This window comes from Octodon degus, unplaced genomic scaffold (assembly GCF_000260255.1).
Source record: "Octodon degus isolate 3935 unplaced genomic scaffold, OctDeg1.0 scaffold00255, whole genome shotgun sequence".
Lineage (NCBI taxonomy): Eukaryota > Metazoa > Chordata > Mammalia > Rodentia > Octodontidae > Octodon > Octodon degus.
In genome coordinates, this window is record NW_004524831.1 from 1,205,471 (window position 1) to 1,222,158 (window position 16,688).

The window sequence follows — 16,688 nt, forward strand, 5'->3', positions numbered from 1 at the left end:
CCGGCGCAGGGTAGCAGGAAGCTCTCCACACACTCACCGGACCTGGGCTAGGACTGGGTCTGGGGGTTCCCGGAAGTCGGCAGAAATTCCTACTCGGCGGGAGGGGTGGGGTGCGGCTCCACATTACAGTTTAAGAAAGCAATGTAAAATATAAATTGGAAACTATATCCAAACCATATATTCTGGAACAGGAGAAATAATTGCAAGGGGATTGAATCCCCAGTTTGGGGTTTGATCCCCGGCACCACAGGGTGTGTTGGCCCTCCCCCTGGGTGCAGTGAGTGTGGGTATGGTGGTGCACACCTGTAATGCTAGTGCTGGGGAGGCTGAAAACAGGAGGGGTCACTACAAGTCTGAGCTGCATACCAAATACATTTTAAGAAATTCTCAAGTTTCATATGTGGAGTAAATAGATACCTTGCATTTTATAAGTGGCAAAGTAGGACAATCAAATGGATCTATGTTGTATTGTTTTAAACGGTTCACAGCAAAGACTATTAGTATTCACCACAGTGCTAAAAAAGAAATCACTGGCATGTTTATATTTCACAAAACCGGAGAGGCAACATCAGGAATCTCCAAAACCATTAAAATTTTTTCATCTTTGCAATTCTGTTTCTCTTGAACGTCTTGAAGTACTCAAACATGTCTGAGTCACTCCTTACTAGAGAAATAGATTTAATGGAAGATACACAGATATATTTAGAACCATGGCATATAATGGCTAGTCACACAGACACGGAAGCGTGCAAAAGCTCGTCCAGGAGCCGCAGGTCTGATTCATCCTGCTGAATGCCTGGAGCCCATAGTAGTGTTCTATCCAAGATCATCTCAGGAGGCTGAAAGGTGTATGGCAGAAGGCCAAATGGTCTGTGCTGGAGGAGGGAGAATCTGCACTGGTGTCAAGGAGACAGTGTCCAAGGTGAAGGCGAATACTGAAGTCCCTCTGAAGGAAGAGAAGCAATTTTGCATTTTGTTTCTCTTTCATCCATTATAGGCAATAGTCCTTCTTACTGTGGGCCTTCTACACCTAGAACTATGCCTTTCTATTCCAAGTGTGTATTTCGTACTCGAGACACACTCAGTTATGTCTAGTAATCTCTCCAAAAGTAGAAATGATGTTATGATTCCTCAGTAACAACAATGACAAAGGAATTTTTTTCAATAGGGTTTTTTTTTTTTCAGAATGCTTTGCACAAAGCAAATGACTTTATTTTCTTCCCTGATGCTGGCAATGTCATTGTCTTTTGTAATTGTTGCTGCTTTTTCCTAAGAAAGTGAAATAATGGCATGAAAAAAAGTAATAGTTGGGGCTGGAGAGATGGCTCAGTGGTCTAAAGCACCTACTTGGAGCAAGCTTGGCAAAGCACAGGGACCACGGTTCGATTCCCCAGCACCACATGCCAGCCAGCCGCGCCCCCTGGTGGGCTGAGCTGGCCACACACACACACACACACACACACACACTAAATGTTAAAAAAAAAGTAATAGTTAAGTAAAAGTAGGAAATTTACTGAGTTATGATTTAGCTTGTGAGCTATGTTATCAGTTTTTGAGATTAATTTATACAATTTCCTACTTCATTATCCACGAGTAGCACTATCTGATGTTTGAGGTACGTGACAAATATTTTAAAGCACATAGTCTTATACAAATGGTGAGTATGAGAACAAGTTAGTCTCCTTGAACTGTATTTTGCCTTTCTTTTTAATGCATCTTGTACAATGAGTTATACAGTGTTCTTTCAGGTGGACACATTGCTATCAACCTATAGTAACACAAAAATATAAGAGAGCAATTAAATAAATAGTCAGAATTCAGTGCACATTGTATAGCTTGCTCTATCCTTAGTCATTCTTAGACACATAAATTAGTTCTCAGTTAGGTAGTATCATCTAGAATTGTATCTACAGTATATCTGAAAAACTTGAGATCATTCATGCAGCAGAATACACTGCAAAACGCAATGTGGAAGTTTTGCACCCGAGAACATGTTGGCTAAATTCCCTACAGCTCATTTCTGCTTCTTACTGTCACTCTATCTATCTATCTATCTATCTATCTATCTATCTATCATCTATCTATCTCTGTCATTATTCCAGCAAATAATGGATTGTTTAAAGTACAGGCATTGGGCTGGTGAGATGGCTCAGTGGTCTAAAGCACCTACTTAGAACAAGCTCAGCAAAGCACAGGGACCGCGGTTCAATCCCCCAGCACCACATGCCAGCCAGCCCCGCCCCCTGGTGGGCTGAGCTGGCCACACACACAAATAAATAAATAAATAAATAAAATTAAAAAAAAATAAAGTACAGGCATTTTTAAACATTTTTATTTATTTGTGTGTGTGCGTGTGTGTGTGTGTGTGTGTGGCCAGCTCAGCCCACCAGCGGGCGGGGCTGGCTGGCATGTGGTGCTGGGGTATTGAACCGCGGTCCCTGTGCTTTGCCAAGCTTGTTCTAAGTAGGTGCTTTAGACCACTGAGCCATCTCACCAGCCCCTAAAATACAGGCATTTTTAAATCATTAAGTTGATTGGCAACATTTAGACACACATGCTGATCAGATTCATCATATTGGATTTGTACCTGTATGTACAAATGTACCTTGTACATGTACATGTAGCTATCTTTGCCACTTCCTTCACTTCCATTTAAACTCTCTTCCCCTTGTTATTGATAAAGTTTGTTTGCCTTTAATATTTTTTCAATTTATTTTCTTTTCCCTTCTTCTATTTCCTTCTTGCCCCTTCCAAGTTGCACTTGCTTTTTGAAATTTCTTCCTATTTTACACAATCTATTGCATATTTTGGTTTTCATTTAGACTTTCAGTTTCTCATACCACCGAGACAATGTAATATTTACACATATGTCTGATTTACTTCACTTAACAATATGGTCTCAAAGTCCATCCATTTAGTTATAAATGTCTCAAGCCTGTCGTTCTTCATAGCTGAGTAGTACTCCATTATATAGAAAATCACTTGGTGGGCTTTGGATTTGTTTCCAAGTTTCAGGAATTAAAAATTGTCCATCTAGAAACATGGGTGCAGATATATTTCTGTAGTACGATACTTCTAATTCTTCAAGGAAGATACCAAGATGGGAATAGGTGAATCAAGTGGGAACTCAAGTCCTTGTTCTTTGAGGAATCTCCACACTCAGTTCTGAAGTGGTTGTGCCAGTCCATACCCACCAACAGTAGAAATGTGTTTCTTTTCCACACAGTCCTGACAGCATTTGTTATTGATTCATTTTTTCATAATTGTCATCCTTTGTGAACTAAGATGAAATTAATGCCCAAATTTACTGGGATTACCCACATCCACTGTAATGCTGCTGTTTTGCTGGGACCAACCAAAACAGATGTAGGCTCTTCCCATGTGCTGTCTACGAGTGACACAGAGGTATGCTCTGAAGTGGACAATTGTTTTCTTGTGGTTTTTTCCTTGTCTTTGATTTTTTTATGTTTTAAATTTACTTCTCTTTTCTTATTTTTTATATGTCAGAGAATATTGTTTCTACTTTTTTTGTTGTTCCATTCTTATTTCTGATCATTCCTTATTTCTTTCCCTTTTGTCTTCTTCACCAGTTCTCAAAGTTTTTACAATCTTGCTTTGTACTCCAGCCTTGTTTCTAACCCTCTTTCTCCTATTTTTCTATTACTCCCCTAACAAATTAGTATTTTCTCCCTTGAGGGTAATAGCTATGTGGAGGGGATATTTACTGACAGTTTTCTGGTTTCTTTTAGATTTTGTTATAATTATAAATCTTGTTCACTATTGTCATTTTCTTTTTTATTTTTATTTATTTATTTTAATAATTTTATTGAGAAACAAATATCAATGAGATAGTTTCACAACTGATTACTAGAACATTTTCAATAATTAATACATTGGATTTTGTTGTTTTAGTGGTTTTAAAACAAATTACTATCACAGTTTCAATAATTAATACATTGCATTTTTGTTGTCTTAGTGGTTATTCATTGTACAAGATGCAGACATGATATCCTGTCTCAAACACTATTAGAACAAACCTCTCTATTGATTGAATTAAGAGAGTGGGAATGTATATCTATCCTAACTATTTTATTCCATGGTTTCAATTTTTTTTCCATAATTTTATTGAGAAACAAATAGCAATGAGGCAGTTTCAAATCAAATTGGTAGGACAGTTCCAATAGTTAACACATTGCATACTGCCTTCCTCGTGGTTATTTGTTGTACAAGATGCAGACATGATATCCTATTTACAAACACAATTAGAACAAATCCCTCTATTCTTTGAATTAAGAGAATGTAGCTATATATCTATCCTAACCATTTTGAATACACAGATACAAAATGGTCATTCATCTATACCCCCTTTTCTTGTTTAGTTCCATCATTTAAATATTATAGATGTGTGAACTCAGCAAAATATTACTATTGTCATTTTCTAGCATGTGCTTGATGCTATACTCATTACTCTTTGTACTACTTGAATTGTTCCAATCAGTTGTTCTTTCTTTATGCCAAGCCTAAGTTTTCCTGAATGTCATAAATAGTACTATAGGAGAGTGCCGAAGAAGTAGGAGCTAAGCCAAATAGGCAGCAACTTCTCATCCTCTATAAATTGAAGAGGTAGGATCTCACAATGTACTCAAATTCAAAAGTCAGCTATAATTAGAGACATCTCTGAGAAGTAGTCATTACCTAGGATTCTTCTTATTACCATCAATATCGGTCACAAACTACTTTCAAGCATCAATTCTGGAATTAAACTAGAAAAGAAAAAAGGAAATGAAAAGACACAGATGCAAAATGCAAACTCACACTTCCATTTCATGAAAGGAGAACCCAGGAGGGAATGAAGGTGAACAATTCAAAAGCCACTCACCTGGATTCTGAAAGGAAAACAGCAAAAATAACAAAGCAAGTCAATGAGTCTCAAGAAAAACTCAAATAGGAATAATTTCTCACATAACTTCAGAGATGATGACCATAGTTAAAGACATAATTAGTGAGTCTAGAAAAGATACAGATTGAAAACAAAACCCAGGTACTTAGAAAAATGATGGAAACCATGGATATTCAACATAGGAAAAGAATGGAATGAATGAACCAGATTCAAACAGATTGAAAGTTATTGTGAATGTACATGCAATAGAATGAACCAGTGTGGGGACAGAATATCAGATCTAGAAGAAAGGATTGAGGTTAATCATGAAAAGAAAGGTTTCTTAAAAATAGCAGGGAAACACACACAAAGAAATCAAACAGTTGCAAGATATTTCAAAGAAGAACAACATAAAATAAATCTGCCTAAATGAAAAAGCAGAAGACAGTTTAGAAAGCTACATGAAGTGGTGCAAGCCTGTAACCCCAGCATTTGGCAGGCTCACAGAGGAAGATCACTTTGAGTTTGAGGCCAACCTCTGCTATGGAGAGAGTTTAAGGCCAGCCTTAACTGCCTAGTGAAAGCCTATATCAGAAAGACCAAAAATAAGTTCTAGTAATTCAGCACAAGAACAGAATATTAAAATCTTTCAAAGAATATAAATTAATCACATATAAAGAAAACCCATCAGAGGGCCAGAGAGGTAGCTCAGTGGACTAAGTGCCTGTTTAGCCAAGCACAGGGACTGGGCACCACATGCCACACCAGCCCCAACCCCCCTGGCACACTGAGCTGGTCACCGAGACCAGGCATGGTGGTACATGCCTGTAATTGCAGTGCTGGGGAGGCTGAAAACAGGAGAATGGCTATGAACCTGAGCTGCATAGTGGAGACCCTGTAGCAAATACCTAAAATTAAAACAAAAGAAAACCCATCAGAATCATAGCAAACTTAAAAAAAAAAAAAACAAAAAAAAACAAACCCATAGTCAAGTGAGCTTGCAGTGAAGTATTTGAAATCTTAAAAGAAAGCAACCTTTAAAACAAGTTGATTTTGATACACAAGATCACACAAGGTAATTTTGATACATCCCTCAAAATTATCTTTCAAAATCAACAGAGAAATAAGACACTTCCATGAAAAAGAACAACTGAGGAAATGTTTGACGATAGAACCAACAGTAGAAATACATTAATGTTATTTGAGAAAGAGATTAAAAAAAAAAAAAGTACAGCTTAAGCAAGCATTCTGGCTTTTGTATGTCTCTACCCTGACCCGACTCTGATTCTCTCAGCCAGCAGCCCGTTTTCCAGCAGGAGCACTACTCTCTACATAGAACTCAGCTCGGCACTGAGGCTGTCACTGGCAACACAGGAAAGAAGATAAGATAGAACTAGTTTTTTTTTTTTTTTTTTTAATCAGTGTGAGACTTTTGAGTCATTGTGCACAGACAAAAATACGTGCTACATTCATAAAACCAGTTTTAACGTAATTTTGACCAGCTGACAATTTAGGTGGAAGCATGCTGGCAAACATGAAAATAAAATGTGTTGAATTCCAACAAAACACCTGTCAAAGGACTGAACAAACAGACACACAATATAAGAATCAGAGTACACTCAAATATATTTGGTTAGATCAAATTATAATAACTTTTATGGTTTTTAAACTTGTTCCTATAAATAAGCTAGTCAGAACTTTCATAGGTTAATTAATAGAGATCTCTCGTAGTAAGTAATAAGTATCAAAAGGAATAGTGCTACCCTGTGAAAGCAGAAACAAGTTATTAAGACGGGTACTGACAGTTTATCTGATTGTAATATCTAGGCATTGTTGCTTTAATAGTCATAGTTGTTTGATAGTCACAGCTGATGACAAGGTAATTGTCACTGTTTCCAGTGGTAACCAGGCTAGTTTTGGGTGTAGAAAGAAGTCCTCTGTGACAGTAGTGTTGCCAGCCTGCAAGATGTGAGAGAAATCACGAGGAGAGGCAGTCCTCTGGGGACAGCCTTTGTTAAGGGGTGTAAAGTTAACCTTGACCAATGAGAGACAAACGGGAGTGTCAGAGGCTAAAGAGAAAGAGCTCAGACCCTGACTGATCTGGGAGAGGTCGGAGAGGGAGGGAAGACCCAGTGGACCAGGGAGTCACAGTCTGAACCTGGTGTGTGGCAGAGTGGCCAATGGAAATTGGGAGAGTGAAAGGGAATGGGGAGAGTGTAGGACCCAGGGCTAGAGGAGTGGTAGGTGGCTTGAGGTTTGCGGACGGGGCTGGGTGGGTGGGCTGGGTGGGGATCAGTTAGTGGAGGCAGGCAGCCTCTGTGGTGGCTGCAGGGAGGTGGGGTGCAATGCAGGTGGGCTGGGGGCTGCCATAGCTTGGGGCTCTATGGCAGGCACTGCTCTGGGCATGGCCTGTGTTTAGGGTCTTGCTGTGGGTATGGGTAAGGGATTAGGGGTGTCTTGTGCAGGCTTCTGCTAATTATATGTTAGGGAAAAACCAAAGGTCTTGTGTTCTGGTCATCCAGAGGAATTGGAGCTTTAGATTGGAAGAGGGGTGAAGTCTAAGGTTCCGCAGAAGGCAGGCTAGCAGAGGCAGGGGGAGATGACCGGTTTTATTTCTATTTGAGTACAGAGAGAGGTGTGGGGTAAGGAAGGAGAATTTCCCTTTGGGAGCAGAGATAGGTAATTGTCAAACCTAAACTTGACGTAGTAAAACGAGTGGCAACAGGGCCTATATCGAACGCGATCGGTCAGTCACCAAGCAGAGTCGGTCTCCCCGCCGTGTGTCCACCCACGAGGAGCGCTAGGTTTGAGGTACAGAGGGAGAGGCGAGTCCCTTTTCTGTGCCAAGGGATGAGAGCAGACAGGAGAATAGAGAAGCAGGGGGCAGAGGGGAAGGAGGTTTAGCAGAGAGGGGTCAAGTTTCAGAGAGAAAAATCGACAAAGCCAAAAGCGGCGGCTCTGGGAGCTAGAAAGCAGCTGCCTGCCCAAAGGCTGGAGCAGGGCGGGTCTTAAAGGCACAAGCGACTGGAAGACCAGAGAGGGAACCAGCTTACCGGTGACCTGAAGCACTCGTCTTGGCGGGATCTGGGAAGCTGCCTTGACTTATATCGTCTTGAAGGCAGGGTGGTTAGGGAAAAAAGGTAGAGACACACCGAGGCCTTACGCGATCTGAACTGCTGTGTAACATCTGGCATGGCAGCAGCAGCAGCAGCAGCTGTACCGACCAGAGTCTGAGGACGCTGATGGGTGCACTTAGCTGGGGTAGACGTTCACGAGCGCTGAAAACCTTCCAAAGATAGCTTGTCATTCTTCCCTGGCCTTGGCACCAAAGTGTAGCATAAATAACAAGCAAAGACATCCAGGCTTCGGTCAGGTAGCATGACACGGAAGGTATGTGACTGAATTCAGACAGACAGCATGATAAAACCTTCTGTTCTGAACTTAGAGAAGTGTTTCCCTCTCATAGGGATGGAGAAAAGGCAGGGAACTCTAGGGAGAAAAAGCCCTATAAATATCTGGGGTTAGAGTTTTCTAGATGCAATCTTCCATCTTTATGGATTGAGTCCTTTGGAGTGTCTGCGGCAAGTTTCCTGGTGTCGCCAGAGGTCCCCAGAATTTCCAAAGCTGCTTGTTCCATCTTACTCCTTTTCTGTATTCACTGTTGAACGTTTCAGTGCTGAGCTTAGTTCCCTGCAGAGAGCAGTGTTTCTGCGGGCAAGCCGGTTGGGGGCTGGGAGAGTCCGGCCAGGTGGAGACGTACAGCTTTCATATTTGGAAATATATTCATCCTCAAAATTCATGTATTTTATGAAAAAAAGTCTTAAGTTCGAGTTGGAGTTGGAATGTTTGTTTTTATCTTTACTCTTATGTGATATGACTTCAATTTCCTTATTTACACACAAAAATATGTGCTTCTTAGGGGACTTATATTCATTTTCATGTATTAAAAATGAGTGGATTGAGGGATAATATGAAAATTTTGGCAGTGAAACCGACTGCATCATTTCCAACAGAGGGTCTTGCTTCTGGTGAATTTCGTACTAGAGTTAGCTAGACATCAAGGCATTGATTCTTCCATAGGACATTAACTCTGGAACCTTCTGAGCATATTCGTGACTCACTTTCAGGAAGAATCTACTGAGTTCATTAAGAAAATCATGGAAGCTTTGGAAAGTCAGCATTACAGCCTTTAATTGCAAGCGTTCTTTACGCAAGGCGAGAGTCTGGTCATGGAAGAGACTGGACCATAATTTCACGGGCTAGAATGTATCATTTGAGCGCCACCCAAGCAGAAAGAAGTTTGCTGCTCCTGTTGTGCTCAGCGCAGACCTACAGTGGAGCAGGAGCCAATCGGCGATGAAGGCGTGGGCTGTCTCTATTACCCAATCAGATGGGCTGAGGGAGGAGGGCTTTTCCTGTGTCATGGCGCCGAAGTGCACAGCCTGAGTGCACTGCAGAGTCCCCAGCTGACAAGACCACCCTTTTCTGAACTTCTCCTGGCTGCAACCTGCAATCGAAGGATTCTGGGAGACTCTCACGCCACACAATGGTGACGTTGTGGGATGGGTGCGGGGATGGAATCGGGTGAGTTCTGGAACGAAGGGGCCAGGATCAGCTGTGACAATGAATAGTCTCTGCTTCGTTCCAGAATACGAGGTCGTTCTAGTCTTGATTCCGCATCAACATCCGTCCCTCTTCCACTTGATCAGGCAAGGGAAGTTCTGGGTCCCCAGCATCCTGTCCCCACTGAAACACTGACAGCCCAGAATGCCTTCTTGGGTGTCCCCGTGCACTAGTCTGAGGAGAGCTGAAGCTTCGCAGCAACCCTGGGTTGAGTGCTGAGCAACACAAAACAGTAGTCGCTTTTCTTATATACGTGAGACCTCTGCTACCAATGGTGTTACTGCATGAACAGTTCTCCTGCACTCACAACATTGAGAAATGAGGTTGTGAATGAAAAGGAGGCCATTAGGGGGGGCTTACTGGAAATAATACAAAGAGCAACTCCTTGATTTCCAGGAAGCATCCCATGGAGCGGCCCTGCGTCTGCTCAGTCCACCTGGAGGTAACGATAGATAATCAGTGCACAGAAATTGTTCAGTTCCTCGGCGGTGGCTCTCTGTGTAAAATAAGCACTCTGTTCTCATGATCTCTAACCGTTTGCCTCAACATGCGTGGCTTAAAAAAGACTGGACTTTTGGAGAAAACTGAACCTGGTTATTTTGCATTTTAAATTTTTATAAACTCAGGAGCTTAGTAGGGAGTGAGTGCAGCTCCTTTTAGCAGGAAGCTGATTCATCCCTTGTTGGGCAGAAAGTTTACTCTTGCTCGAATATTAGAAGTAATTTTTATCGTCATTTGAATTCTTATAAAAATGTCCTATTTGCTAACTCTTATCTCAGGTCCTTCCCTAAGTACTTTGTTTATATGCTGGGGGGCGGTGGGTGTTAATATGTTACCGAGGAAGGGGAAAGAGTTTCTGTTAAGGGCAACTTCCCTGAGGGCTGGCTGTCAAAAGTACAGAGTGAAACAGATCGATCTGTGGCAAGTACAGCAGCCAATATGTGTGACATTGGTATGACTGGAAAGCGGTTTCATGTGTGAAACAGTTGAAGTGTTCTGTGGACTGTTTCTAGACATGATTTTAAATACTGAAACAATGAATGAAGGGGACATTGGGAAAACAAGAATTGAGCCTGGTGCGGTGGTGCACACCTGTAATCTTTGCACTCAGGAAGCTGAGATAGGAGGATCCTTGTGAGCTCACGTACAGCCTGTGCCGTACAGGGAGTAAAACCCAAGCCTGATTACATAGTGAGTCTGTCACAAAAACAAAAACAAAAATAAACAGTAAAACAAGTTTTGAAGTGGGGTAAATTCCCATAGTTAATGTCTGGAGGCTTATGAATGAATAGGATGAAAGGGGTTTTGGAATAGGAAGGAGGAGTAACGGGAAATGGGACAGTGGGGCACTTTGGAGAGGGACCTACGTCAGCAACTACAGCAATGAACAGCTCCTGACTTCAGAGTTTTCAGTGTCATAATAAATGTAAGATTGTCTGCTGGCTTGGTGTGAGATTGGGTCAGAGGTCGCAGGCTTAAAGAATAGAGGAGAATTTAGGAATGGATAAACATTTCTTTGTGAAGTACTTATCAGCTCACCTTTTTTTTTTTTTTTTTTTTTATTTTAGTAAGAGTCTACCAGGTCTGCAAGGTCTCATTATGTAGATTGGACTCGTAGTGATCTGCCTGTGTTCAGCCTCCCAAGAGCTGGGATTACAGGTGCACACCACCATGCCCATTCTCAATTACCATCTCAGAGCGCCCTGGGGGCCAGGCCAGCCCTGCACTACAGGGATCCAACCCCGGCCACTGCATCTGCCTAACCAGCCGCTTTAATCTGCTGAGCTATTTGGCCAGAACTTCAACTCATCACTTTTGAGGCAAATTGGAAATTAGGAAACTCATCTTGTTGTAGACTTGAAAGGAGAGGCAACATTTTTGAAATAAAATGAGAAGGGGTTTCTCCTGGTTGCAAAAGATTCCAAGGTGTTGTTTTTTATTTATTTATTTTAATCTTTATTGATTTGGTACAAGGTCTTGCTATACAGCTCAGACTTGTAGTGATCCTCCTGTTCCAGCCTCCCTAGCCTTGGTGACCAGCTTAGCGTGCCAGGGTCAGTGCGGATGTGGTTGCCAAGATCCAACCCCGGTGCCCGCACATGCCTAAGCAGGAGCTTAGTCTGCTGAGCTATCTCGCTGGCCCTTAGTTTTATTCTCAATAAATTTTATTTTCAACTTCCTTTGGGTTGATCAAGATATATCTCCTTTGAAACTCATGTAACATCTGTAGACTCTTTCAACTCTTCATATGGTTCTGTGTAGAACATGATGCCAGATTGCTTCCTATTTTTATTTTTTGTTTTTGTATTTGTTTGAGGTAGGGTCTCAGTGGGCAATTTTGGCTACTCTTGATCTCACTGTGTGGCCCGGGTTGGCTGCAAATTCAAGAGATGCTCCTGCCTCTGCCAGGTAAGTATCATGGTTACAAGAGTGTGTCACCATGCCCAGCATATTTCTAGTTTTGAGTGTAATAATAACCAGATTCTTCACAGCAACCAAGTCAGAACAGTATGATACTGGTTGAAAAGGAGAACATTGCTTTAGTATTATTCTTTACTTATGACTTTTCAGAGAGAGAGAGAGAGAGAGAGAGAGAGAGAGAGAGAGAGAGAGAGAGTGTGTGTGTGATTTAAGCTGATTTTTCCTGCTCTGGGCATACAGTTTGACTAACATCATAATGAAGAAAATAGGATGGGACTTTTCAGTGGACAGACTCTGAGTACCATGAATAGCAGACACCAAGCAAGTACAAGGTTGAAGAGAAAACACTTCCATTCTTTGTTTTAATTTATTCATAGTATGGGAACTCTTCTGTTTTAATCTTTTTAAATTTTTAAAAATATTTGTTTATTTATCTGGTACAAGGTCTCACTTTGCAGCTCAGAGTCATAGTGATCTTCCTGTCTTCAGCTCTCCAGCTGTGGTATTACAGGCATGTGCCACCATGCCGAGTTTTGGTGGCCAGACCTATCTCCCTAGCTAAACCGTTTTAATCTTAAATCATAATCTACCTTTCTACACTGGATTACTCACAACTGTAACCTCCCACATCTTGGTTTATCCTTATCTCTTCCCATGATTTAAGGGGCTACAGGCAGGCATGTCCAGCACAATCATTTACAAATGATTGATCTCTCTCTGAAGAAAGAGATGACCTTGAACCTTTGTTTTGTGATCCATAAATTGCAATCACTGAAAGCACTTTATGTGTGTCTTGGATTCTTCACGTAGTGACAACCCACCTTGATTGTTGATATTGTAGGAAAGCCCATGACAATGACCCATTATTGAAGACAGTGTTGAAGTGAAGCCCAGAGCTCTACTTCAAGGCACCTGTCAGCCTGCACTCTACATGTCCCTGTGGGTATCATTACGCAGCATCAAACTGAGAACGCATTCTCTTTTCACACTCATGATATCTGAAATGTAATACAGGTAGTGAAGACAGTGAGGGGCGTATGCAAGTTCAGAGAGTAAGTGCTTTAGGGAGAGCCACTGAGCTTGAGTTTGGGGTGCAGAGCCACAGGTATGCCATGTTCTGTGGCTTTTGTTTCCCCATTCTGAGAACCTTTGCATTCTTATTTGTCCCCTGCACCTGCTAAGTCACTGGTTTTGGTAATTGTGCGCATCAGAAAACATGAATGTGTTTCAGAATTTTTGTTGCGATAATATAGCATGAGCAAGATTTAGAGTAGCTCACAGTTTGAGTCAAGGATGTTGATCAATATCACACAGCACACAGGATTATCCTTCATAGAAAGAAATATTGTCCCAGAAAATACTAGTGACCTCCTTGACTATATTGTTGCTGTTTAGTATCCCTTCCACTCTTGTGTCCTTGCTCATCACTGGTGAATTATACCATGTGGCTTTATGTACACTTTTTATGCTGGCAATAAAGCCCAAAGACCGATAGGCACTCTACATGTGTTCTAACACTGAGCTATACCTCAGCATTGTGTATCTGTATGTTTTAGTGTTAGCAAATGGGTGTGGGCTAAAGCATTTATCCTGTGTATTACTTAATTCACTCAGTTTTTTTTTTTTTTTTCGGAACCGGGGATTGAACTCAGGCCCTTGTGTTTGCCAGGGAAGCGCTTATTCCACTGAGCCATCTCCCCAGCCAAGTCACCCAGTATTATATTGCAGTCTTATTTGTGTTGTTTTATATGTACAAGTTAAGTCCTTAAAACATCTCCAATGTTTGTGTCCATAACATCTTTTTTAATTTTCCATAATATCTAATTTGCCTTTATACAATATGAGATAGCAGGCTGGTCTAGTTCACGGGTATAAATGCCACAATGAACATTATATTTCTTCTTGCCCAAAAGCACATGTGAGAAAATCTAATGGATATTCAGGAGCCTATTTGCTGTTTCACAGAGTGTATATCCATCTAAAGTGTTAATGTACCCCATAAACGTGACCACAAGTACACAGTGGTACTTATTTCTCATATCTAACCAACACTTGACTTTCTGTAGTTGAGTGTCATAGTGGTGTAGTGAGTATTGGTTCCTTTTATTTTTTGAGTTTTATGCATCCGTGTGATGCATAGCTTTTTCCTTTCCTCTGTAAGCCATTCTATAAATGTTATATTATCTGCATATGTTATATTGTCATATTTCAGATGACTATACTTTTGTTTTATAAAATCTTTTTTTCCTCAATATTTCCTTGTTACATGTGAAGAATCAACATCATTCTCATATTTTCCATCTGCATTTAAATCTATCTTATTCACTTTACAGAAATTCTAACTTAATTTAGTCTCTTTTCAAAGTCACTTTAATATATATTTATTTTTTTATTTTATTTTATTTTTTATATTTCTTTAAAATTTTATTTTTGAATATTTTCTTATCTAGATTTTCTTATACTGTTTCCATATTTTATTTATTTCACTCTCCTATTTTTTATTTTTATTTTTTAATGTATTTAGTACAGGGTCAACAGAGTCTCACGATACAGATCAAACTCATAATGATCATCCAGTTTTCCACCTCCCATGTACTGGGATTACAGGTGCATGCCACCACAGCCAGTCTCAATCCCCATCTGTGCATGCCCCCGGGGCCAGGGCTGGTGCGGTATCCCAGGGATTGAACCTGGTCTCTGCATCTGCTTAAGCAGGTGCTTTATTCCGCTGAGGTATCTGACTGGCCCCCACTCTACTATTTTTTATTCTTATTCATGTATTTATTTTTTATGTATTTAGTATAGGGCCTACATGGTCTCACTTCGTAGACTGGACTCATAATGATTCTCCTGTTTTTAGCCTCCCAAACTCCGGGATTATAGGTGCATGCCATCATACCCAGTCTCTACTAATTTTTAAAAGAAAAAAAATTAAAAATTTCAAACCAATAAGAGGGTAACAATAGTTAATACATGCATATTGTTATTTTTATTTTATTTTATTTTATTTTTTAAAATTTATTTACTATTTTTTAATTTTATTTGTGTGTGTGTGTGTGTGTGTGTGTGTGTGTGTGTGGCCAGCTCAGCCCACCAGGGGGCGGGGCTGGCTGGCATGTGGTGCTGGAAGATTGAACCGCGGTTCCTTTGCTTTGCTAAGCTTGTTCTAAATAGGTGCTTTAGACCACTGAGCCATCTCACCAGCCCCGCATATTGTTATTTTTAAATTAGTCACTTAGAATACAAGAGATTAGCATGTAATTTTCCACACAATATTAGCACAAACCTTCCTTTTTAATGTACTAAGAGAAATTAGTAGTATAATTATCTTAACTAGCATAGATATATAGAAAGAGAGATACACATATATCTATCTAGCTATATAGTTTTGCTTTTACCTTCCTTCTTTTCTCCATTCCCCCATTCCAGTTTTTCTTAATTTTACAGTATCTGTTGTTCAAACTGGATCTTATTTAGTCTTTTTAGCATCTTACAGTAGGGAGACAATAGGATGTTTACACGTGTGGGTCTGACTTATTTCACTTAATGAGTGTGGTCTCAAGTTGCCTCCATTTGCCTATAAATGTCTCCAGTTTATCCTTCCTTATTGCTGAGTAGTACAACATTGTAAAATTGTAATAATTTTTTTTATGAGCAGAATATATTTATTGAGAGAAAGAAAGCTCCTGTCCAAGAGAGGGAAAGGAGGGGGGCCCGAGCGGGTAGTTCCCCTTGTAATAAATTTTACAACATATGTTTTATCCATTCCTCAGTTGATGGGTATTTGGATTAGTTTCCAAGATTTAGCGCTGACAAATTGTGTTGCCATACACATGGGAACACACATATCACTGTGATATGATGTTTTTAATTCTCCTTAGAAGATACCCAGAAGAGGAATAGCTCCATCAAATGGGGCCTCTAATCCTAGTTTTCTGAGGTATCTCCACACTGATTTCCACATACTCTCACCAACGGTGGAGAAGTGTTTACTTTCCCCCACAGCCTGGCCAGCATTTGTTATTAGCTGATTGCTTGAGGATAGCCATTCTTTCTGGAGAGAGATAGAGTCTGAGTTTTGTTTTAATTTGCACCTTTCAAGTGACTGGTAATGCTGACTTTTTTTCTTTCATGTATTGATTTGCTGTTTGTATTTTTTTCATCTGAGAAGTGTGTACCTCAGATGCCCAGTTTGGATTGGGTCCTTAAATTTGGGAGGTCTGATTTTTTGAGTTCTTTGTATGTGCTTGATAGTAATCTTTTGTCTGAGCAAAAACTGGCAAACACTTTTCTCACATTGTGGGTTGTCTCTTCTCTCTCTTGGTGGTTTCTTTCGTGGTGCAAAAGCTTTCTAATAAGATTACAACCCAGTTGTAGATCCTTTGTGATAGTTCCTGTGTGATCAGGTTTTTATTCAGAAAGTCTTTGCCTATGCCAGTATCTTCAAGAGTTTTACGAATTCTATCCTTCAGAATGTTTAATGTTTCTGTTTAATCTTTAGATCTTTGATCAATTTTAACTTTAGTTTAATGCATGATGAAGCAGATGAGTCCATTTTTAATTTTCAGTGTGTACAGAGCTAGTTTTTCCAGCACCATTTATTAAGGAGACTATCGTTTTTGCAATGAATGTGTTTGGGGCCTTTATCAAAGATAAGGTGGCTGGTATATATCAAGTTATTTCTGATATTCTAATCTGTATCTTTTTTTTTTTTTTTTCAGAACCAAGGGTTGAACTCAGGCCTTTGTACTTGCCAGGGAAGCAT

At 40.3% G+C, this 16,688-nt stretch overlaps 1 protein-coding gene across 3 annotated transcripts in view; it reads left to right on the plus strand.

Annotated features, from left to right (window-relative positions):
* LOC101568944 (zinc finger protein 14-like) overlaps positions 1-16,688 on the plus strand; it is a 56,948-nt gene that overhangs the window by 28,148 nt on the left and 12,112 nt on the right. Inside the window, exon 1 of one of the 3 annotated variants that reach the window (XM_023706397.1) lies at positions 9,308-9,428. The exons of 1 other annotated variant lie outside the window; for it this stretch is intronic. In XM_023706397.1, the coding sequence (XP_023562165.1) occupies positions 9,426-9,428 (3 nt within the window). In that variant the 5' untranslated portion in view covers positions 9,308-9,425. Of the gene's footprint in view, positions 1-9,307; positions 9,429-13,561; positions 13,593-16,688 lie in introns of those variants that run through there. One more of the 3 variants, XM_023706398.1, reaches the window with a different exon arrangement.